Source organism: Ctenopharyngodon idella, chromosome 2, assembly GCF_019924925.1.
Source record: "Ctenopharyngodon idella isolate HZGC_01 chromosome 2, HZGC01, whole genome shotgun sequence".
Lineage (NCBI taxonomy): Eukaryota > Metazoa > Chordata > Actinopteri > Cypriniformes > Xenocyprididae > Ctenopharyngodon > Ctenopharyngodon idella.
In genome coordinates this window covers 1,080,567-1,105,317 of record NC_067221.1, presented here as the reverse complement: position 1 = coordinate 1,105,317, position 24,751 = coordinate 1,080,567, and the positions used below count along the sequence as shown (strand labels likewise).

The 24,751-nt window shown below is 36.9% G+C and overlaps 2 protein-coding genes across 2 annotated transcripts in view; both read left to right on the top strand.

Annotated features, from left to right (window-relative positions):
- LOC127504736 (NACHT, LRR and PYD domains-containing protein 12-like) overlaps positions 1-24,751 on the top strand; it is a 595,457-nt gene that overhangs the window by 184,968 nt on the left and 385,738 nt on the right. The window contains exons 42-45 of the mRNA XM_051879684.1: positions 605-778; positions 4,191-4,364; positions 17,545-17,718; positions 20,037-20,207. Of these exons, the coding sequence (XP_051735644.1) occupies positions 605-778; positions 4,191-4,364; positions 17,545-17,718; positions 20,037-20,207 (693 nt within the window). The remainder of the gene's footprint in view (positions 1-604; positions 779-4,190; positions 4,365-17,544; positions 17,719-20,036; positions 20,208-24,751) is intronic.
- Positions 9,326-14,612, top strand: LOC127504937 (protein NLRC3-like). The gene is made up of 8 exons (XM_051880107.1): positions 9,326-9,460; positions 9,598-9,683; positions 10,220-10,315; positions 10,840-10,947; positions 11,777-11,881; positions 12,059-12,143; positions 12,431-12,626; positions 12,721-14,612. Exons 3-8 carry the CDS (start codon positions 10,293-10,295, stop codon positions 14,610-14,612), a joined length of 2,409 nt encoding a protein of 802 aa, XP_051736067.1. The 5' UTR covers positions 9,326-9,460; positions 9,598-9,683; positions 10,220-10,292.

The following is a 24,751-nucleotide window of genomic DNA, read 5'->3' as shown; positions in this document are numbered from 1 at the left end:
GAAACTAAAATAGCCTAGGATAATGTTTAAGATGTTTGTAAATGTTCCATTTTATTTATTGGTATTTAATATACATATAAATGAATGTATTTGTTTGCAATTACGAGGTTAACGGGTGATTTTGGAGTTAGATCGATTTCTCTTTCATCAGATTACTTCCTCTTCTTGGCCGGGTTATGTTTCTCCGTGTCGTAAACTGTAGGGGCGAGGCTTCTAAACCGTGAATTTATAGAGGGTGATATTTAAATGAGGATTGTTTTCAGCCGCCACATTTATCAACATACGATCATTCGTACGATGGGATTGGCAGCATACTAATGTTTGATGAATCACACGTGAACCCTGTAGTAAGATGATTTCTGTGCTCAGATCTACGTTAGATTGATAAATGAGGCCCAATGAGTCTGAGTTCACATTATAATTGTGTAAAATTTTCACCTTTTAGTATTTTGTGATCTGGTGAAATAAAGATGATGATCTCTTTCCTCTGTTTTATTTGATTATGAAGATGATGTGACTTTACAGAATAAAGAGTTTTTCTTCTGTCTTATTTTCTGCTCTCTCTCTCTCTCTCTCTCTCTCTCTCTCTCTCTCTCTAATGTAGGTTAAGTTCCTGTTATATGACAGAAGAAGGTTGTTCTGCTCTGACTTCAGCTCTGAAATCAAACCCGTCACACCTGAGAGAGCTGAACCTGAGCGATAATGAACTAGGAAACATAGGAGTGAAAAACCTCAGTGATCTACTGATGAACCCACAATTCAAGCTGGAGAAACTAGAGTTAGTATCATTATACTGTATTTACTGTTTAGTTTATTTTAAGTCAACAGGACACAAGTCACATCATCTGTAGCGCTCGAGGATGACTGAACTATTAACAACCTAGAAGATATACAAAGAAACTCAGACATGAATGGAACAGAAAGAGAATCAAAAAACAAACTCAGAACGTGACAAACATTGTGTTTAATCACAAATCTAACATGTAGGAGAAATAAAGCACAACCACTTCAACATAAACGACAGAAAAAAGTGAAGAGCTAAGGGTTTAAGGCCCCGTTTACACTAGTACGTTTTTGTTTTAAAACGATCCTCGTCTACACCGGCGTTTACACAGCGTTTCAGAAACGATCTCCGTCTACACTACACGACTGAAAACACATGTCACATGACCGTTCATCAGTGTATCCACGGGGCATTAGAAAGCATTAAGTCATTAAATGGATTTTGCGAAAATTAAGGCCTTAAATGGCATTAAAAAGCATTCAATTTTATTTCTACAGGCATTACATTTTTTAGATAGTTTTGAAGAAAAATAATACTACCAATTTATTTTGAATAAAGCCTAAATAATTAATAACTTTGATTTGCTGTCGCAAAATATGTACGTCGGTGTGATACGCACACGGAACCAGTTTGGTAATTGCCTCCAGCCGGTGCAAAATTGCCGTAATGCCGTTTTGGACAGCGGCGCACTGGAAACTGTAGACAGAAGGCTGCATCAGTGTTGCCAACTTAGCGCCTTTTCAGACCCCTTTTATGTTTTTTTTTCTAAGAAAGCTCGTAGTGACGAATATAGCGACTTGTTAACCTCATCTAGCTTCCGAGACCCCCTGGTACTATTGCACGAGCGCGAGATCTTGCTTTCCTGCCGCACCTCTCTGGTTCAGCAGTGCATTCAGTTGAGGATGTGCGCTCTGTCAGAGAACAAATAAAAAAATAGATACTATTGCTTCTAACCTGAGTGATCATTTTACGTGTACATATAGCCAAAATCACAGCAAATGTCTTTATCTTATGTGTATGGTGATTTTGTCAGACAACGTCTCGATTATAAATCAGGATTTTAGTGCTGGTTTAACATGTCAGGGCTCGAACTTTACTTTCTCGACTGGACAAGGACCTGATTAAAACGTCAATACCAAAAAAAAAAAAAAAAAAAAACACAGCAACTTGGGAATCACCAAAACGCGAGTGATTTTATTACATTTAGTGTTAGTGGCGATCGATAGTGGATAATAATAGGCTGTATAATGTACTGACCATAACAAGGTTGCGCTGAGGCTCGCGCACCATCTGGAGGAGAAATGGAAACATGAGCGAAGCACACACAACCAAAAACTCAGTTAAACATACTGCGGTAAAAATTCAAAATGTGGAGTTTTTATAACTTGATACTGGTGAGCAAAACCACACAACCAAGAATGCTGTTTTCCTAAATCGGCTACCATCACGATTAAAAACGTGACACTGATTTCATACAACAGTTCAATTAACAAGGAGTTAATATTAAACCACTTACATTTTAGAAGGAACATTGACTGTTTTTGTTCTATTTTATCAGCGAAAATAGTTTCAAACAAAGATCACGAATCAAAAACAAAAGATCACAAATGAATCGCTTGAATGAATCAATCAATTACTCACTCAATAAGACGGTTACTTGCCGCCACCTACTGATGGTTTAGTTTAATTTTTAAAAGTATAATTTCCCCCCCAACATTTCATATTTGTACTTTCAAAAAATATTTAAAACAATCCCATAACATTATTTAATGCAGTTGTAATCAATCAAAAAATATGCAGATTTAAATATGTCAAAGCTGCAATATTCTGAAAGGATATAGCTTCAGAACAAATTTATATTTCCATCACAAAAAAATACTATTTTTTTCCGAACAAGCAACTGTTTTACCCGTACAAGTGAATGACTGATTTACGCGTGTCCACATGACAAGGCTTAATGTCGAGCCCTGTATGTAATCTTAATGGGCCGCGTTTCAGTCACCATTTCATATTGAATGACAACAAAAACAGAAAAAATATATATAGATGAAACAATTTTATTGGGAATTTGGCTGTATTAAAATATATAATGTGAGCAAAAAGGGTATCACCAGAGAAGCAAACAAATGTTGGGCTGACACTTGACAGAATATGAATACAACAATAACATGATGAATTTTCTAATTGCTGTATGACGTCATCTATCGACATTTAGCGGCACATATATATATATAAAAAAAATTGCCATTAAAAACCATTCAATTAGATTTGATGAAACCTGTAGAAACCCTGGTTCATGCACACTGGGCATGTGTGTACAAGTGTAAACAGTTTCCTCTTGTGCATGTCAGTAGCTGCAGTATTAAACAATGCAGTTTAACTGATCAATGGCTGCTAAAAATGACAACAAAACCAGCAAAGATTGCAGTTCAGTCTCCATGTTATTGTTCACACGGTCGTCGAGGACACACAGAGTGGACGTGGGCAGCCACACCATCGTTCTCAGAAGTCTCTGTTTTGGTCCGTTTACACTGAAACACAACCCCAGTGTTTTCAAACTAAAACAGGGTCTGCAGCGTTTTCAGAAGTCTCAGAAACACTGGAGTAGTGTAAACCACAGGCGTAACCATAGCAAAAGTTATGCATTTTAAAATGAAAAGGCACTAGTGTAAACGGGGCCTTAATCAGGGTGTCCAATCCTGCTCCTGGAGGGTCCTGTAGAGTTCAGCTCAACCCCAATTAAACACACCTGAACCAGATAATCAAGCTCTTACTAGAAACTTCTAGACAGGTGTGTTGAGGAGAGTTGAAGCTGAACTCTGCAGGACAGAGTTTGGACCCCTGGATTAAACACACAGAGTAATTAAAGTGAAACAGAACAGCTGCAGGAACTAATTAACCAAGAACACTAACTAGGGAACACACACAGACAGCAACACCATGATAATAAAACACAACAAAACTGTGACACAAATAGATTATTCTGAAATCTTACATTTATACTGGACTAATGGTACTTTTCACTGAATCTTCTTTTATTAAGCAAAATGTGTGTTTAGAGATTGTAAATTATAATCTAAAATGACTTAATAATTGATTAACTAGATTTTCTTTCATTAAAAATGTGAAAATAGACCATTTAAATGTTCATTTTTCTATTGTTTCTATATTGATCCTATATATTAATCTAGAGTGATAAATTCACTTATTTGTGGAGTGAGGACGGATCCAGACTCGGATTGTAACTAGTGTCCTCAAACGCTCCTGTCTTGGTTTGTTCGTTTATATCATGAAGTTTCCATGTTTTTGCTGGTTTATTAGTGACTGTATGACATTTATTCATGATTCATTTAACTCACACATGAACTGAACATGGATTTGAGTCATTTTCTCTTTCTGTCTTCAGTCTGAATAGATGCAGGATTACAGAGGAACAGTGTGTCATCCTGACTTCAGCTCTGAAATCAAACCCGTCACACCTGAGAGAGCTGAACCTGAGCGAGAATAATCTAGGAAACACAGGAGTGAAGCACTTATGTGACGTACTGAAGGATTCACACTGTAAACTGGAGAGATTGAGGTCAGTAACATTCACATACAAGAATCAAAATGCTGAAAATCACTTCAACAGTTTAAACTAAAACACTTTATTCTCAATATCTCACAATGAGTCTGAGTTCACATTATATTTGTGTAAAATTCTTCACATTCATGATTTGTTTGTAAGATGATCTCTTCCTCTGTGTCTTTCTAGTCTACAGTACTGTGGCATTACAGATGTTTCTTCTTTAACTCAGTCTTTGACTAACTCAAAAGCACTGCAGTTTTTAAAAGATCTTGATCTGAGATTCAATAAGATAGGAGACTCAAAGCAGCGGCTCCGTGACGTGCTACGAGACTCAAACTGTGTCCTGAGGTGAGGAAACATCACTGTGATATTAAAGATCTTCATTTACCTCTAATATGAGAACAAACCTTTCAGATATTCATGAAAGGAAATTATCATTAAGCTTTATTGGGTTTGTGTGAGAACAAAATGTGAAGTTATTAAAATGTTCAACACAAAGGAGGAAAGAGAACAAAATCACACTGTCACAGCTTTATTCAACAACACCTGCTTTATTAACTGTGTCAGTAGAAGTGAATCATTTCAGTTTGAGAATAGACTTGTTCAGATTGTAGGAACTAATAGTAACTCATTTTCACTTTGTTCCACTGAACACTGATTGTTTTCTCTTCTGTTCCTCCTTCTGTAGATGAAGATCTGTGAAATCATCATGAGAGGATCAGGAATCATCAGGTGATCCACAGAAGAGTCTCACTACTGTGTCTATGAGGAGAAATAAATGTGTGATTAATGTGTAAATGTGTTTCATACAGATGGAAGAGACTCTTTACAATGTTTTCTTCCAAAATAAGGAGCACTTTTGGATTCATGAATTTTTTTTTTTCGTCTGCTTCTCATCGAGTTGAATTTTCACCGTCTCATTGTGGAGTATATTGTTCTTGTTTGCAAGGATTACTCGCCCCAGAGGACTTTAAACAGTTGGACTGAACTTGAAGGATATTGTTCTTGGACTTGTTATTTTCCCAGTGAGACTGATCCTATCATTAATATTTTTTACACACACACTCTCACATTTACATTTTTCACTTGGGATTTCTTAACGTTGTTTATCTGTGTACAGATTTGTAAATACACTTGGGTTTATTGATGAAGATTTGTCTCCTGTTTGATATTATTTCTTGAACTGCTTCAGTTTCACTGTAATTCCCTTCATTTAGTGTATCCTCCTGGTGTATTAACTGGAGTGTTACAATGTGTCTGTCTGTTGTTAATGCGCAGATCTACAGTATATTGTCTTTGTTCTGTGGATGGAGTCTCTTCTAGACAGACCAACTCAACATTTTACCAGTTAAACATTTCACACAGCATTTGTGTCTCTTTCAATGTTAAGAACAATTGCTTTTGTTTGAAAAGTTCACTTGCCTGTTGATGGTAGAGATCATTGTCACTGGTGATCTACTTAGGCCTTACCGATTAAATTATATCAGGAATTATATCAATCTATAAGCATCAAAGTTTGCCACGTGAAATCTCTTCATTCCAATTAACCAATCATATTTGAGGAATAATTTAGAGTTAGTCAAGTTTAGGCTTAAAACCAGGGTTAGGTGTTTCTACATCAGTGTTGTTCATCTATCATTTCCCTCTGATTTTAGGGGTCAGTTATGGGTAGGTTTAGGGGTAGGGATAGGGTCAGGACTGTTTTTGGACAGGAACGTTGTTCCAGGATCAACAAAAGATGCTGATCCAGGATCATACAGAATCTTTCTCGGCCAAATCACAGTGACCTAAATCATTGTGTTTGGAATGTACTTGATTATTTAATGTATTTGGATGGATTAATATTCTTACTGATCATGCTCACTGGAGAAGCATTGTGGCTGTGGAATACCCATAATCCCTTGTTCTGTAATGTTTTCATGCAATGACAAGTTTGGTCAAAGTAAAGATTTGTAAATAACTGGTATTTTGAATTAACATATCTTTGAGCTCCAATTATTGTTTAATTAACAATTTTGTTGTAAAGTTGTGGTTTGTGAGTTTTTTTTTTTTTGTTTTTTTTTTTTGTAAAATTGTTCATAGTGCTGACTCACCAACAAAACAGAGGAAATAGGAATATGTCCATTTGTCTTAAAAATAGTGTTTTTGATAGAAGGATAGGCTATATAAACAAAACTGTCACTGTCCTGATCAGACCAGTGCTGCATCGCCATGACAGTTTATCATTTGCACGTGTTTTTAAGCCTTGCCAATTTAAACATTCAAGTGTAAGAAGATGCAAAAGACATGTTTTGTGTGCGCCCACATCCGAAGCGCACGCCCAGAAAGCCGCGTCTGACAGCACACGAATACTGAATTGAGCTCTTTCACGTCTTGCGCTTGAACGGACAGTTTCACACAAAACGACGGTCATCTCTGGACTCTGACGGTAATCATGCAGTTATTTTTCTAAAACATTTGTGGTTTTGCAATCAAAAACTACACACTGTTAAAGCATTGACAGTTTGTGTTTGGGCTGTTTCATGTCTTAGCTTTTGTGAAGTGAGTTCTAATATTTCAGCATTGGCAAATTAAGGTCATGATCCATCAAGAGAGGAAGCCATAGATCTGGATCCACTGGAGGAGAGCCAAACCAACATAAAGAGATGCCAGGATGTGACACGCTAATCCAGGCTTTTTAGCACTCAAAGGGGATCATGATCAAAGTGAAACTTGAATGTTAAGGTACTTTTTCCTATTTAATCCAGATCATTAATGAGACAAAGAGGAGTTCATGTTTCAAGATGAATATGTGACTCACTGCCACTGCCAGAGAGTTCATGTCTGTAATAGTGAGTTAAATTAAGATCAGACCACATTTGATGAGTAATCAGTGCAGAAATCCAGAGATTTTTAGAGATATTCTTGCCACTTGTGACTGTGTAGGTGTTCGGCTACATTTTGTTTTTATACTATTTAATTTTTTAGATTCAGAATATATTTCAATATGGTACAGTAGAATTGTAGCAGATTGCTGTTTCATTCAGTTTTGAATCATGTTTGAACATAAGTTTAACGGTTTTGAAAAGAGTATGTCAAGGGGTCCTGTTTTTAACATGTTCAGCTTTCTTTAGTGTGTAATGTTGTTATATTCCTCATTTAAATAATTCCCGCCCAAGGCATACGCAAAATAAAGAGGCGGGGCCTGGACGAGTTAGTAAATGCTGCATCTAAAAATTGCATACTTCCCTACTGTATATGTGGTGAAAAACAGTATGTGACAAAAAAAGTATGTCTGAATTCACAGTACTCTTAAATTAAAAAGTACCCGGATGATCTACTTCTGTCGAGATTCTTAAGTGCGCATATGATGGACATTTTACTATCCCATGAGGCCACGGGAGAGGATTTATGAATGGCAGTGAAGAGACACAGCTGATGCCGTAGGTCACATGACAATGACAACATGATGAATGTAGTGTGTCCGGATTATATTCACACTACACACATTCATACTACATAGAACATACTTTTTAAACCGTCGTGAAGTAATTACTTATTCAAAATAAGTTTCAGACACAGCCAGTGTGTTGAAACCGGCGGTTATGGTAAGGGGCGGGACATTTCCCAAACACGCTCAAAGCGCTTGACCAATCACAACACACTGGACCATCTGTAACCAATCAGAGCAGAGTAGAACAAGTGTCTAAATTCAGAACATGTCGCTCATGTATTTTGAAGTGAGCAATATTGAGTTTCACCGGGGAAAAAATGCTGTTTTAAAAGTCACTGGTAATTTTGCGACAGGTAGGATTCAGTTTACAGCACTTCTCTTTCATTTCTATGGCCCTGTCCCAAATGACACCCTAAACACTTCCTCTGATTCAACACTTCTGTGACGTAATGCTGCTTTGACTGTCAGGTAGAAGTCTGCTGCGGAGTAAAAGTGTGCATCGGCTACACAGGAGGCGCTCACGAGCACCCTTCTGAAACCTAAAATGACAAAACAGGACACCCTAATGTTGTGGACTTCATGATCACTTGCACGAGACAGCCACTGTAAGTCCACAAGACCGTAAGTGCACATACTGGCTAGTCTGGAAGTAAAATAATGCCATATGTTTTTGAAACAAAAAGCATCTTGAATTGCACTACTTGAAAAAAATATGCATTGCATTAACCGTGCTTGTATTTTAATACATTGTATTTTTAAGGCTTGCATTGATGTGCTTTGATTTAGCGCAGTGCAGCACAGCAAAAACAGACTCGTGCGGAAACAATCCCTCCTGGAACACACTGCCGGACCACATCTGTGTGCAGCGTGAATGATATTTGTGCAACACTGAAGACAACAATCTGAGAGGGAAACATGCTGGAGCATCACATGAATAATCATCATCACATTAACACATAAGAAATCAAATCCGGTATAATCAGTTGTATTGATTCAGGATATAATGTAATGCAGTTGAGTTGATCATCATGTGAAGTGTGTTTATGACCATCAGCTGGAGAAAGTCACGGATCAAGAACCAGTTAGACAGGGAACTTTAGATGCTGCTTTTGGATTAAAAACTTAAAAGTGTATTGATGGACTTGAGACAGGAAAACAAAAACCTGTTCTGTTTAAGATAGATGACATGATCCTGGATATATTTAATAAGTTATGGAGAGAGGACAGACTGCCAACGGCATAGAGGCAATGCAATTTATAATTCCCTTTAAATAACAGGAAAATATTCTTCATAATGTTTATGTGATGAGTGTCAGAGAGCAGAAACTAGAACATGTATTAATAGTGTCCTGATACAAAACAAAAGGATTGAATGTATAACAAATACAAACCTCAGGATCATTTACAATATCCAGCATCTTATAATAGTCCAGAAACAGGGAATATAACAAATGCACTGCTGAAACAGGATTAGATATATGTGGTGGAATATCCTCGCTCCAGTACAGTAGGTGGCGGTGTGAAACTGTTCAGCTGCTTCAAAACCCTCCTGAAAACCCACGAAGAAGAAGAAAGCGAAAGTAACAACACATCAACATGTTTCCCACTGGATTTGATTCATGCGCAGGAGTTTTTTAATACTTATAAATTCTCTTCTTATTGGACAAGACTGCAAGTAAGTTTTAACACGTTCTCGATTACAGTTATTTGTAATTATTAGTAATTTGATATTGTATATGTAAGCGTGATTTAAATGTGAAGTTACAGAAGTGTTCTTATTATTATTGTTGTTTGTTCTGCTGCTCCGAACAGATGAAGAATCTTCCAGAAATTACAATCTTTTGAAGGTCACGGATGATAAAACATGAAGTTCAGTGAGAAAGAGTTGTTGAAAACAAGTAAGTTTCTGAAGATTTTCCTCCCATTTTCGCTTCCGTTTTAGGCTGTTTTAGTGATGCGAAATCGAAAGTATTTTTGAACCAGACATTTACAGCAGACACCTACATGAAGTAGACATGTCTTTTTGTTTTTATTAGATGAAGACTAACGTTTTTTTTTTGTTTTTTTTTTTAATTAAATTGAATATTTCAGTTCATATATATCAATTATGATTAGTAGTTATACAGTATGACCATTATAATTCAGGTTACTTTTACTCAATCAGTTATTTTAGGATCATTTGAAAGTAATGAATTCAACCATCATTGTGAACTTGAAGTAATGATTAAATGACAAACGATTCAACAATTAATGAAGATGAATCAGTTAAACTCATTAATCTGAAATGATTAAGACCATTCAGTTATTTTATGTCAATATATTTGTTTGTAACGCACTTTATTTTATTCATTGTTTTTGCTGTTGTTGGTCACTCAGTATTCTTCATTATGTTCTTCAATAATTCTTCGTCTCTGTGAAATGGTGTCATTTCCAGGTTGAGTGATTGATTGTGCTGATCTGTGTTCAGTGTCAGTTTATCTGAGCGAGGAAAGGACTCTCTCTCTAAGATGAGTCTCTCAGAGAAACACAGGTAACACTGCGTCTGTTTTCATTTTAAACTCTACTGGAGTTTGTGTTTTACTGTGAATAACAAAACTCTAGACATTGTTTTATATTTGTTTCAATTTTGAACTTCTTAAATTAACTCTGACATTGTCTATAAAGCCCCGTCTGCTCTATAGACAATATCATTAATAATTTGTTAATTATTACCAAATACATGACTTTGGTTTTTTGGTCACTTAATTTAATTGAAGTTTGCTAACAAAACTGTGTCACACAGACATTTTTGCTCCATTTCTGTCAATAAACAAAAACATGTTCTCTTAAATTAGTCAAATATTTTTTTTAACATATTTAATCTTATTCATGTACATTAAAGAAATCATTAATCCAGTGTGAGCCAGTAAAATAAAATGATTGTTAACTATAAAACTGTAAATTGTGTGTGTGTGTGTGTATTTCTGTGGAGGATTAGATAAAGACACAGATGTGTTTCAGACACAGTTTATCCTCCTTTATTAAAGTGTTTCTCTCTGTTCTTTGTGTCATTAGAGTAAGATCAGACTCACATGTGTCCAGCTCTGTGTCTCTGAAGAGTGATGATTCAAAAGAAGGAAAACCACCAGACTTCGGTGGGGAAAAACCATCATCCGATAAAAGGTATTTTGTGTGTTTACATTATAGAGTTGCATTATTTGTCCTCAGTGGTGTATGTGATTGAACTTGACTAAATAAAACAATAATTCACAATAAAACTCAATTCCTGGGAACCTTATGGAGCTCATTCCAGTAACACAATTACACAGACAGCCACAAGGAGGCATAAATTCACTATGGAAAATAGATCATGCAACTAAACATGTATATATCCAGGGGTGCACATAACTTTTTTTGGTCTGGTTCTCAAGGGAGCACCTGAAGATGCTGCTTGGTACTTTGTGTGCACAGATATCAGTGCGCGAGTCCAGATTTTTGCCTCTTCTTCCACGTTTAAAGTCGTTTGAATGTGTAAACTGGCAAGACAAAACATGTCCAAATGTTAAGCTTTCACTCTATGATGGTCAAACTTAGCAGTTAATCCATGAATCACATGCGTGCCGAACCGTGGGGCCTGGTCCGTACGGATCAACTGCGATCTGTTGCACCCCTAATAATCAGTCAACACACTTATCATCACGATTGCTATCATACCAGAGATGGAGAAAAATCCTACTCCAGTAAGTAAACGTGTCCCTGTCCCCAAAAATGTTGGTGCTCAAAAGCGCTTCCCTCCACGTTTTCTGCTGCACATCGTTTATTTTTACCATGCATGTGCACCAGTTATGTGCACCCCTGTATATATCAATCCATCCAACCGTAGTCATAAATGGACAAATGCACAGCTATACTGCATTTAATTACTATTTGCAACATTAATTCTTTTCAAATGAGACTAAAGTATCTCCTGTAGTAAAGTGTTTTTCTCTCTCTCTGTTCTTTGTGTCATTAGTGTAAGATCAGACTCACATGTGTCCAGCTCTGTGTCTCTGAAGAGTGACTGGTCAAAAGGTGGAGTACCAAACTTCAGTGGAGAAAAACCATCATCTAATAAAAGGTATTTCATGTGTTTCTAATTTTCACACTGAATGTGTTAAGAAGTTGTATCAGTGAATACCATCATGAAACATTTTAGATCAAGTATTTATCAGAGTATTCACAGGTAATGCTTTTTTCTCTTTCTGTAATATTTTGCCTGGAAAATCAGTATGTTATTGTATTTATTTGATTACAGGCTTCAATATGAGACATTAGACTCAGACGTTCAGACTCACAGGAAACACAAGAGTTTCACAGACAATCTCCAGTGGATCTTCCAGGTAGGAAAACACATTTTCATAAATGTTTAATATTTATAACAAACAAATATGTTATTGAACAAAGAAATTTAATTTGATTTCTCCTGATCACTTATTTTTCCATTTAAGCACACATATTTTTTTAATTTTTCTATTTGTTAAAAATAACAGCCTGTTAGCATGTTAGTCTTTTAACTGGATTTTTTTTTAACAGATATAATTATTGAATGAATAGTGTTGACCAAATGCAGATGTACAATTTGTTTTCAATTGTGTTATTCTGTCCTTTTTCTTTGTTTTATTTTCAGGATCTTGAGAGCAAAATAATCACATTTCTGACGAAAGAGCTGGAAAAGTTTAAGAAAATATTACAAAATGAGAACACAGAATACTTTGTGAATGACTTTAATGAGAATAGATGCAGTATCAAAGAAGCAGCTCTTGATCTCACACTACATTACCTGAGAGAGATGAAGCAAGATGAAGCTGCTGATGCTCTAGAAGGTCAGAGACTCATGATCATCTGTCTGATTGACACTTATAAATGGAGGAGAGAAAATTCAGACTAAAACTATCTATTTTCTGTTCCTGTGTTTAGATGAGCTGTTCTTCATTCATCAGCTAAAATGTGGCCTAAAGAAGAAGTATCAATGTGTATTTGAAGGAATTGCGAAGCAAGGTGACTCCACACTCCTGAATAACATCTACACAGATCTCTATATCACTCAGGGTGGCAGTGAACAGGTCAATACTGAACATGAGGTCAGACAGATTGAAGTTGCTTCCAGGCGGCATGAATCTCAAGAGATACAGGTTGAATGCACACAATTGTTTGAAGCACCTGAACAAGACAAGGAGATCCGAACTGTACTGACAAAAGGAGTCGCTGGCATCGGAAAATCAGTCTCTGTGCAAAAGTTTGTTCTGGACTGGGCTGAAGGAATAGAAAATCAAGATATCAGCTTCATATTTCCTCTTCCATTCAGAGAGATGAACTTAAAGGAGAAAGAAAAACTAAGTTTGATGGATCTTATAACTCAATTTTTCCCAGAAACAAAAGGACTGAACCTTACAAGAAGGAATAATTTCAAAGTCCTGTTCATCCTTGATGGATTGGACGAATGTCGTCTTCCTCTGAAGTTTGATTGTAATGAGACATGGTGTGATGTATCATCACCAGCCTCTCTGGATGTTCTCCTAACAAACCTCATGAAGGGAAATCTGCTTCCTTCTGCTCTCATCTGGATCACCACCAGACCAGCAGCTGCCAGTAAGATTCCTCCCGACTGTATCGACCGGCTGACAGAGATACGAGGATTCAATGACTCACAAAAGGAAGAGTACTTCAAAAAAAGATTCACGGATCAGAATCAGGCCAACACAATCATTGATCATGTTAAAAAATCAAAGAGTCTCTTCATCATGTGCCACATCCCAGTCTTCTGCTGGATTTCAGCCACTGTTCTCCAGAACATTCTGGAGGAGAAAAGAAATAATGATGTGAAAATCAATCAGGCTGATGAGATCTCTAAAAGACCGCAGGAATCAAATACTGAAGACACTCCCAAGACTCTGACACAAATGTACACACACTTTCTCCGCTTTCAGATCCAGCAGAGCCGCCGAAAGTATGATGGAGAATACGCACCAGATGTTTCATGGGATAAAGACGCCATCCTTTCACTGGGAAAACTGGCATTTCATCAGCTGGAAATAAACAACGTGATCTTCTATGACACAGACCTGGAAGCCTGTGGTATTGACGTCTATAAGGCATCAGTGTACTCAGGCATGTGTACCCAGATCTTTAAGGAGGAAACAGGGATCATTCTTGGTACCATGTACTGCTTTGTTCACTTGAGCATTCAAGAGTTTATTGCAGCCCTTTATGCACATCTGTTTCTAGACATCAACAAGAAAAGTGTGTTTGATCACGAGTCTACAGGGCAGGAAAACAAAAATAAAAATTTGCTCAAGACCCTTTATGCACATCTGTTTCTAGACATCAAAAAGAAAAATGAAATCATGATTGATTTTCTCAAGACTGCAGTGGACAAGGCACTCGAGAGTGACAGTGGACACCTGGACCTTTTCCTCCGCTTCCTCCTTGGTCTGTCACTCCAGTCCAATCGACGACTCTTACGGGGTCTGTTGACACAGCAAGATGACAATGACCAGAGCAACAAGGAAATAGTTCATTACATCAAGCAGAAATTAGAAGATAATCTGCCTGCAGAGAGATCCATCAATCTGTTCTACTGTCTGAACGAACTGAATGACCAAACTCTGGTGAAGGAGATCCAGACCCACCTTAGCAAAGGAAGTCTCTCATCTGGTGACCTTTCACCTGCCCAGTGGTCTGCTTTGGTCTTTGTGTTGTTGACATCAGAGAAAGAGCTGGAGGAGTTTGAGCTTCAGAAATTCAAGAAATCAGACGAGTGTCTCATTAGATTATCAGCAGTCATCAAAACCTCCAGAAGAGCTCTGTAAGTCATTCAATATATTTTGTCATGATTTGCTTTCATCTGAAAATGCATTTATCTACATTAATCTATAGTGATTCCCCATCATGAACATGAACTTAACCCTGTAAAGCCTGACATATGAAATAATGGTCTGAAAAATCTATTTTTGTTAAATGGAGACAGTTTATCAAAACTTTAGACAAAATATAAAAGAACATATAAATGTTTGGATAGTTGTTTTGTATTATATGATAGACCAGATATTTATGACTCGGGGGGGGGGGGGGGGATCACACACAGTTTCTGTCAATCTCATGTTAATCTTGAGTACATATAGAGTACCAATACATCCTTCATATCTCCGAAAAGTCTTTAGTTTTGTCATATTTATAAAAGATAGATACGCTAAACTGACTCTTTCCAGAAAAACAAGAGATCCTAGAGGCGTGCCTGCCTTCAGTGCCGTGGGCGGAGCTAAAGAGCCATGAGCGCGCGCAGCTTCTGCGTAGAGATTTCTGCTAGCTGCGACATCATTATAAATACAAAGGGAACAAAAACGTTCGTGTTGTTTACATTATATGCACTTGCGCGCCGATTGCCAACAAAACACAGACATCTGATGCAGCTTTACTCACCACACGTGATCTGCAAATCCAGTGCCGAACTGGGACTTGTTTACAAAGTATTCATCACCGAAATCCCGGGAACAAACAAACATACGTGTGCAACTCTGTTGCTGCCCCGGAAAAACAAACTTCATCCTCTGTTCCCTTAACGCTGGGTTCTTTGGGAAGCTGAAAAAGGTAATCTTTCCCTCACAACCAAAAATGCACTCCTTTGGTGACAGGAGCTGCGTCTCATTAGGAGGCTGCTTCCTTCGCAGATCGCATTTTGTTTGCACACGCTTAACAGGGAGAAGTGCCTGTACAAGGAATTCCGCCCTTTGTTACGTGATAAAGGGCCATACTAAAAAAACTCTCACAATCCTGTACCGAAACCGGAAGTAGTCATTTGGCACAGAAATACTCCGTCGTACGTTCAACTCGTGTTTTGAAACTTTGGCCATGTTTACCATGAGAATCCAACTCTTCAACAGTGTAAATACGAACCCAATTCCAAAAAAGTTGGGACACTGTACAAATTGTGAATAAAAAAGAATGCAATAATTTACAAATCTCATAAACTTATATTTTATTCACAATAGAATATAGATAATATATCAAATGTTGAAAGTGAGACATTTTGAAATGTCATGCCAAATATTGGCTCATTTTGGATTTCATGAGAGCTACACATTCCAAAAACGTTGGGACAGGTAGCAATAAGAGGCCGGAAAAGTTAAATGTACACATAAGGAACAGCTGGAGGACCAATTTGCAACTTATTAGGTCAATTGGCAACATGATTGGGTATAAAAAGAGCCTCTCAGAGTGGCAGTGTCTCTCAGAAGTCAAGATGGGCAGAGGATCACCAATTCCCCCAATGCTGCGGCAAAAAATATTGGAGCAATATCAGAAAGGACTTTCTCAGAGAAAAATTGCGAAAAGTTTGAAGTTATCATCATCTACAGTGCATAATATCATCTAAAGATTCAGAGAAACTTGCTATAAAAGTGTGAACCGTCTCATCTAATATTGTCAGTACAATCATGTCAATAATATTGTTGAATGTTAAGTGTCCCCAACTAATCAAGCCAGAGGTGACAGTGGCAAGAACCCAAACTTCATCAGGTGACAGAAATAGAGAAAAAATCCTTCAGAGAAACCAGGCTCAGCTATAAAGCTATGAATCTATGAAACATTATATATATATAATGTTGTTTATGTAAAAAAAAAAAGGAAAACATTTTTAATATTTGTATATAGAAAAATATATTGTTTGTGTTCCATTTAATTCTGTGATGTGATTTATTTCCCTTGTAGGTTAGATGATTGTAACTTAACAGACAAAAGCTGTTCAGTTCTGGCTACAGTTCTTGGATCAGATACCAATCTGAAAGAGCTGAACATGAACAATAATAATCTGCAGGATTCAGGAGTGAAGCTGCTCTGCACGGGACTGAAGAATATAAAGTGTAAATTGGAGGTACTGAGGTAAGTTGAGCCATAGGAGTCACATGACGAGAGTGAGGCGCAATGACTGACAGGTCGATGTCAGAGGCAAAAGCGCAAGAACATTTGTTAATAAAAGTTGCATTTTTTTTTTTTTTAATATAAGTGAGTTTGTCTTTTTGTTTGTCTGTCATTTTATTGTTGTTGTGCTTTTCATTAAATAATGGTAATGAACCACAAACTAAGCATTCGTTTTAAATTAAGGGGAAAATCCAAATCCAATTTTGTATAATTTATTTCTGCTACAACGCAGGTATACCATGTCATCAGTCCTATTTGTTTTGCTATAAAAGTGTGATGTTTAATATAACTGAGTTTGTTATTGTACTATTTTATTGTTGTTTTTTCATTAAGAGTAATATCGAATCAGCATTAAGCAATCATCTTGTTCGAAGTAAAGGAAAGATCTAATGTTAAAGATCAAAATGGACTCTGTGCATAAGATGGCGCCGGTGAGCTGCGGCAATGCGAGTTTACCTCCACTCATACACTTTCAGTCTTAACGACGTTAGCATTTTTTGTAAGAAGAAACTTATGTATGAAACTAGATATAGATAACAGCTAGATATAATGAATGTTTTTTAAATTAAAGATGATGGTGGTCTATCAGAGACAAAAGAAAACATGATTCTTATATTAATGTGTACCTCTGTGTGGTAATTCATTGAGATATGCGGAGATTATCTTTTATTCTTTCTCCTGTTATTTGCCTCCATATTCAGTTATCAGGTTTTGTGACTAACGTTCAATACATTTGTACAAAGAACAAAATAAAATTAACTTTAAGGATTTAAATTGTTCAGGTTGAACTGATTAATCAGCTGAATGTTTTCATTCCTGTTCTAGACTCTCTAACTGCAGTGTAACAGAAGAAGGTTATAAAGCTCTGGCTTCAGCTCTGAGATCAAACCCTTCACACCTGATAGAGCTGGATCTCACAGGAAATGATCCTGGACAATCAGGAGTGAAGGAGCTCGATGATTTACTACAGGATCCAAACTGTCAACTGAAGACACTGAGGTGAGACGGGATGAAATAATACAAAATTAGTTACATGCAGGCTAAATATTCATAACAAATATATTATTTTAGTTATAGAATAAGCTGGAGAATTTGTTGCATCAAAATGATCAAGATCAGATCAGATGCTGTGGGTTCTGTCATGATGATGATAACCGTCAACACAGTTTAGTTGTGGTACAAGCTACAGGTCAAATAGACATTATGGGTCAGTGTATGTGCTGCTATTCTGGAGTATGGTATATCTTGACAATTAACATGCACAATTTTGCTTTTGTGCACACTTCTCATTAAAAGCTCTTGATAGCCTTTCAGTCAAATTGTTTTCTGAACAGTCAAATTGTTTTCCATCAAGCCCAGATTCACTGTATCTCTACAGCAGGTCTATGAGTCTCCAGATGTTCACAAACATGCAGTTTCACAAGCCAGTTTTCTCTGCTGATGTTTCTCACTCCTCGTGCTTAAAGGGGTCATGAACTACATTGTTTTATTGTTTTATAATGTTTCCTAGGGTGCACTTATAATGTTAGTATGATTTTACATCCAAAATTGTCATAATTTAGAAATAAAAAGCATTTTTCCTACCCTGATTTTAGCCCTCTGATTTGAACACTCTGTTTTAAGGGGCATGTCTGCTGTGAGACTTCAGTGTTAATGCCCACTGCTGTGATTGGCTAACATCTTTGCATTTGATATAGCGAAGTATTACTCTCTCTTTTAGTGCATTTTTACTATTACAGCTCTCAAGATTAACTAATCGTGAAAAGTGCTGCATTACATTTAGATCTGTTGCATTATATTGAGATCGTGGCATGAAAGGTTGCAGAAATGAACACTGTAGCTGATCACAGACATGTTGTTGAGAGTATGAAAGCAGTGATCTCGTCATTGAACCTCAATTTATGCACACTAACAAATACTTTCATCTTCACTAACAGTGCAAATGTGATATAATTAAGAGATTCGTCTAATAAAATGGGAGTTTTGCACGTGTCCAGAACTCAGTCACTGATAAACTTGCACTGTTTGATTGACAGCTTCAGCGCTCACTGCTCCAACAATTACGAAGGGAGCTTTCTTTGATCGCTTTCTTTATATAATTTAATCACAGTTTAAATAAGAGAATATTTTCATCCTACTAAGAGAAACAACGCAAGTTGACATTCAGTTACGGGTTTGATTTACTGACACACAGACAAAGAACATCTGACTGTACATGAATCATTAATATCAGATCAAGCATTAGAATTAACACAGTTACTTACATGTTGCATTACTGTCGAGTCCAGGCACTGCACAATATTTTGTAATCCTCAATGGCATGTTTATTGCTTGGTAGCTCGATCTGGTTTACCACCACATAGGCCTATGTTATTTACCTATTACATGTAGGTGGGGCTAAACAGGCAGTGATGAAGTAGGCGTTGATCTTCTTCTGCAGAGGCGGTGCTTGCTGCCCTTTGACGTCATAAGGCAGGAACACACCAAGCCAACAACGACGAACTAGTGGCGATGAAAGCAGACTGCGGAGTTGGCTCACGTCGGCAGCGTTTGGGTCCAAAGTTGCCCTGGCACACCAAACCGACCGCCGACAGCCGACGGCCAAGTAGCACGTCTGTTCTGCTCCTGCGTAAGATGAAATGGCTTTCCGTACCAGCAGGTGGCAGTAGCTGAACAGCCAATCAGAATGATCAGATGGCCCGAAGGACTGACGAGTTCCGGCGCAGATTCAACATGTGGAATCGGCTGAAAAAAAGCAGACGAGGACCAACTTCAGCCGACGGTGCAGAACACACTGAGAAAACTTAGTCGACCGATGAACAAAAACTGCCCGAAGGCCGACCATCGGCTTGGTGTTATTCTGCCTTTAGATCCCCACTTTGAAAAAGTCGTTTGTTGGGTCTGGTGTCAATAAAAGCTTTTATTGGACTAACAAGGAAGTTTTCAGTTCTGAAACTTACAGGATATTCTTATAGAATTTAATTTCTCAGTTCATCACCCCTTTAAAAGCCATAAAGATCTTGAGGCCTTAATTTCACACTCTGTATTCATACTGAAAATCATGATCTAGTGAGCTTTTGTCCTTCTGCTCTGTGGGACGTTTCTGTTCTTATGAGTTTGCTTTAGGACTGAGTGTCGCTCTAGTTTATTTTAAATAACTCTATTAGATTTTGTTTTCAAGTATTTATATATTTATTTGTGTATTTAAATGTTCAAAGAAAAGTGTTACATCTAAATAACTAACTAGAGCTTGTCTTATCAGTCATTTTTGTAATGCAACAGACATTTAGTTGAGAATTGAATTGTCTCTTCTGCAGGTTTTTGAGTCCTGCTGCAGATGAAGCCTGTCAGTATGTGAGTGGAATTGTGGGTAAAAACCCGTTACTCCTGAGAGAGCTGAATCTGAGTGAACATGAACTGGGAGACACACGAGTGAATCAGATCGTTGCTCTACTGCAGGATAAACACTGTCGACTCAACACACTGACGTGAGTATTGTTCATTTATTTATAATATTACATTACTTTTAATTGTGATGTTACTGTAGCTGATAATAATATTTCCTCACTTGTTTGAGTCAGAGCAGTTTTTCTCAGTGTCACACAGAGCCACAACAATGTAAAGTAATACAATTAAACAGGCAATTAAACACACAATTAAAACGTGACATCAAGCTTTAAATATTTGACTAAGACAGACAGTTTGATCATGGGTCAATAATTATTTCAGTTCCTGTAGAGGGAGATCAATGGTTTTCTTCCAGAGCTTAGAAACTCTTCAAATAAGTGATTGAAAAAACATCTGCACTATAAACACACAGATGTCTTTCCTAACTTTCACAGGTTAGTTCTGTGTAAATTAAAGTGAAGTGAAAGTGACGTGTGGCCAATTTTGGTGTCCCATACTCGGAAGTTGCGCTCTGCATTTCACCCATAGCAGTGAACACACACCAGAGCAGTGGGCAGCCGTTTCTGCTGCGGCGCCCGGGGAGTGATTGGGGGTTCAGTGTCTTACTCAAGGGCTCCTCAGTTGTGGGTAATGAGAGTGGAAGAGAGTGCTGTTCATTCATTCCCCACATCTACATTTCCTGTCGATAGTGAGACTCAAACCCATGACCTTCAGGTTACAAGTCTGACTCTCTAACCATTAGGCCACAACTGCACATTTAAATATAAGTGTTCATATATTGAACATGACTGCTGAATGTGATCATGTTTACTGATTGCTGGTGTGTAACAAAGTTGTTTTGTGACATCAGAACTGTTTTATAACTGCTTTCAATTTAATGTTTGTATTTCACAAAATGTAAAATGTCTCATTTTGATGCAGCATATGCTGTAACTTGTAAAAACTGAACAAGTGAATTTTAAAAATCTGTGATTAGCATCTGCCTGTAATAAGATCCACTGAAATCAATTTGACCGAACACAAGTGCAGCTTTATTCAAATTAATGTGAACCAAAAAATAAATAAATAAATCAATAAAAAAACAAGACTTGACTAAGAAACATGAACGTCACCAACAGCAGTTACAGGGAACAAAACCAGACAAAAGACAATGGTAACATGAAGCTATATATACACACAGACACTAATAAACCAGAAACACCTGAACACAATGAACCAATGAAAACATGACACATGAAACAGGGGCTGTGTCTGAAATCGCCCCCTATACCCTTAAATAGGGCATTATTTGAGGGGACAGTCATTTGTAGTGGTGTCCGAAACCATAGTGGACGATGTTGAGTGCACTCATTCAGTCCCGCAATGCACTGCAATAACGAGTGTACAACCGATACACACTCAATGGCTAGAGAATACCCATAATGCACTGTGAGAGTCGCGCACTGAATGAATTCCCGCGTCTCGCCAGGAGATGGCGCCCGCAGCTGAATCAATCATCCATTCATTTTCCAAACCGCGCTGGTCCAGCATTATCATACAGGTTTAATTTCCTTTTTTAATTGATCATTAAATCGTTTAATTAAGGTTTGTACATGCTAGTTTTCATGGCAGAGTTTAACATAAATATTCATTACTACTGGAGCTGCCAGTTTGCTGTATTTCAAATGATTAAACAGCAAACACAAACTATGCGAAATCGGCAGCCCTTCCGGCGCACTCAGTGTCTGAATTCACTCACTCGTTTCATTCACTCCTTCAAGTGGACTATATTAGTGGAGTAATGTAGGGAATAGTGCAGTGCTATAAGTGCAATACTGCTTATCTAAAACATGGAAAATTCAGTATTTAAAGCATGCCATAGGGCTGAGTGATATGGCCAAAAAATCATATTTCTATTTTTGGGCTGAATGGCGATGTATAATCTCAGTATTTTGTACATTTTTCTATTTGAACTAAAAAAAAAAATCTGTATTTAATTTTTTTATTTTTTTTATTTCACATCCTGCCCAATATTTTCCAGCCAATGTTCATATTTAAGTCTATGAAAACAAACATGAATGTAACCTTGTAGTCTGTTATATTATGCGCAAAAAAGGGGGTCAAATTACATGAGGCCTACATTCTAACATTGTGACACTACAAAAAGAAAATAATGCTTTTTAAAGCAGAAGTTACATTCACTAAACTAAAACTGACAATAAAAAAAGCACAGACTAATTATTAGTCTATTTTGATTACCCTACAATAATCACTTTACAGTTACTGCTATCATAAAAATACACTTAGTTGTAGGTTCGAAATTCTACATATGGCACATTTATGTTCGCAAAAAAAACCAAAAACAAATGATCAACAACTAATATTTTAGCTAAATGTATATTTTAGTCAGAATTATTGCGCTCCGTCTGTTTGGCGCGCATGCGCACGGCGGCGCTCGTTCACGGGAGTTTGTGCTTCCACTCCTGTCTCCTGGACAGCAAAATGGAAATATTTTCTCGACTTTCTAACATTTACAGATGGAGAAAATGTCTGTGAAATGTAAGTTATGCACTGAGATAATTATTGGATGTCACTTTAGCTTAAAGATTATAAGCTAAATTGAGAAGAAATAATTAAAATTAAATTAAAAAATGCAATTTATTTGTAGTAATAATAAATTTCTTTCTCTTTCTTTCTTTATACATATAAATATATGTGTATGTGTGTGTGTGTGTGTGTGACCTTGAAGTAATCCAAAAGTAATCAGATTACATTACTTTCATATTGTGGTACTTGGATTACATTACTGAATACTTTTTTTATAAATATAGACGTTTCCACCAATCGCTGCACAAGTTAAGGTTACGTATGATGACGAAAGCACGTTAGTGCTAGCCCTCCCGGAGCCCATAGAGAATGCATTGCAGTGCCTGCTGTGCGGAAAAAAAAAAATTGATGCTGATTGGACTATAGCCTATATCCAGAGGAAATAGAACAAACAGCCTAGCAGTGACAGCTAGCGTAACACTGTGGTTGAAAAAATATCCGTCCCTTTCTCACTTTGGTGGTGCGTCGCCCTATTGCCCTAATGAAGAAACCGCCCCTGGAATAGTGAATGAGGGTATAGGGGGCGATTTCAAACACAGCAAAGGAACCAATCAGAACATGATACATGAACAGGGGAACACATGACAAGATCACATGAAGAGCAAGACTGTGAGAAATTTAAAAAAAATAAAAGACATGAAAACATAAACTAAACTGAACCTAGAACAGACGTGACACTGCCTCACGGTGCAGCACTAAAGCAAATGAACTACCTTTTCCAAAACATGTTTGATTCTCTTCTGCTTTACTTTTATTCCTTAATCTGTTAATGTTTATTCATTATTCATTGTTCATGTTAGTTCACAGTGGATTAACTAATGTTAACAGGAAACTTTTGTATTTAGAAATGTATTAGTAAATGTTGAAACTTACATTAAGGTTATTAAATGCTGTTCTAGTATTGTCCATCATTGGTTCATGTTAACTAATGTAGTTCATGTTAACAAATGAAGCTTATTGTAAAGTGTTAGAGAGTAGACAATGTGTCTGAAAACCAGGGTTGGGGAGTAACGGAATACATGTAACAGCGTTATGTAATCAGGATACAAAAATCCAGTAACTGTAATTCATTACAGTTACGTCAAAAAACGTAGTAATCAGATTACAGTTACATTTTGAAAAAAGGGGGGATACTATCAGGATTACAATCGTTTCATTTAAACCTAAATAAATCATTATTTTGCCACTATAACACATATTAAGCGCTGCTTGATTATACAATATTTCCTGGTTCTGTTGCCGCCGATGACTCACGTGAGCCACCCGCTGGTGCATGCGCAAATAACACTCGTCTACAATCTCCTCAGATGCAGATTGAATCACTGCTGCTAGTTGAAACGATGCTGCCTGCGGGGAAAAACACTTTCAATTCATGGAAATTTCGCTGCTATTTTGTTTTCAAAGAAGAAAATGCAAACAACATGGTTGTACAGTGCAAACTCTGCCTTCCAGCTTCGATAACACTTTCTTTATCAAAAATACTAAAAAATAATCTGTAATACCAAACTGTCACCACTAGATGTCTGAATAGCCCTTTACATATATATATTCAGGGCTGTGTGTTCCCAAGTTGTGGAAATGAGACATGATTGCTTAGTTTTAATAGGTTTTAAAAGTAACCAAAATGCTAAACATTAAAATTAAAGCAGAACAAACATAAACAGAAATGTTTGATCCGAGCTTGTTCAGTTTGTTTATGATCTGATGTGACTTTTATATTTTAAAGCTCTAAACAACAACAATGATAATAATATTGCAATAGATAATTTATCAGATTTGTAAAATATTTTTATTGTTGAGACCCATTCAGAAGTATGGAACGTTTAAAAACTTGCAGAAATTCAGAAAAAATAATTAAAATTAAATTTAAAAATGCAATTTATTTGTAGTAATAATACATCTCTTTCTTTCTTTATATATATACATATATATATATAATGTGTGTGTGTGACCTTGAAGTAATCCAAAAGTAATCAGATTACATTACTTTCATATTGTGGTACTTGGATTACATTACTGAATACTTTTTTTATGAAGT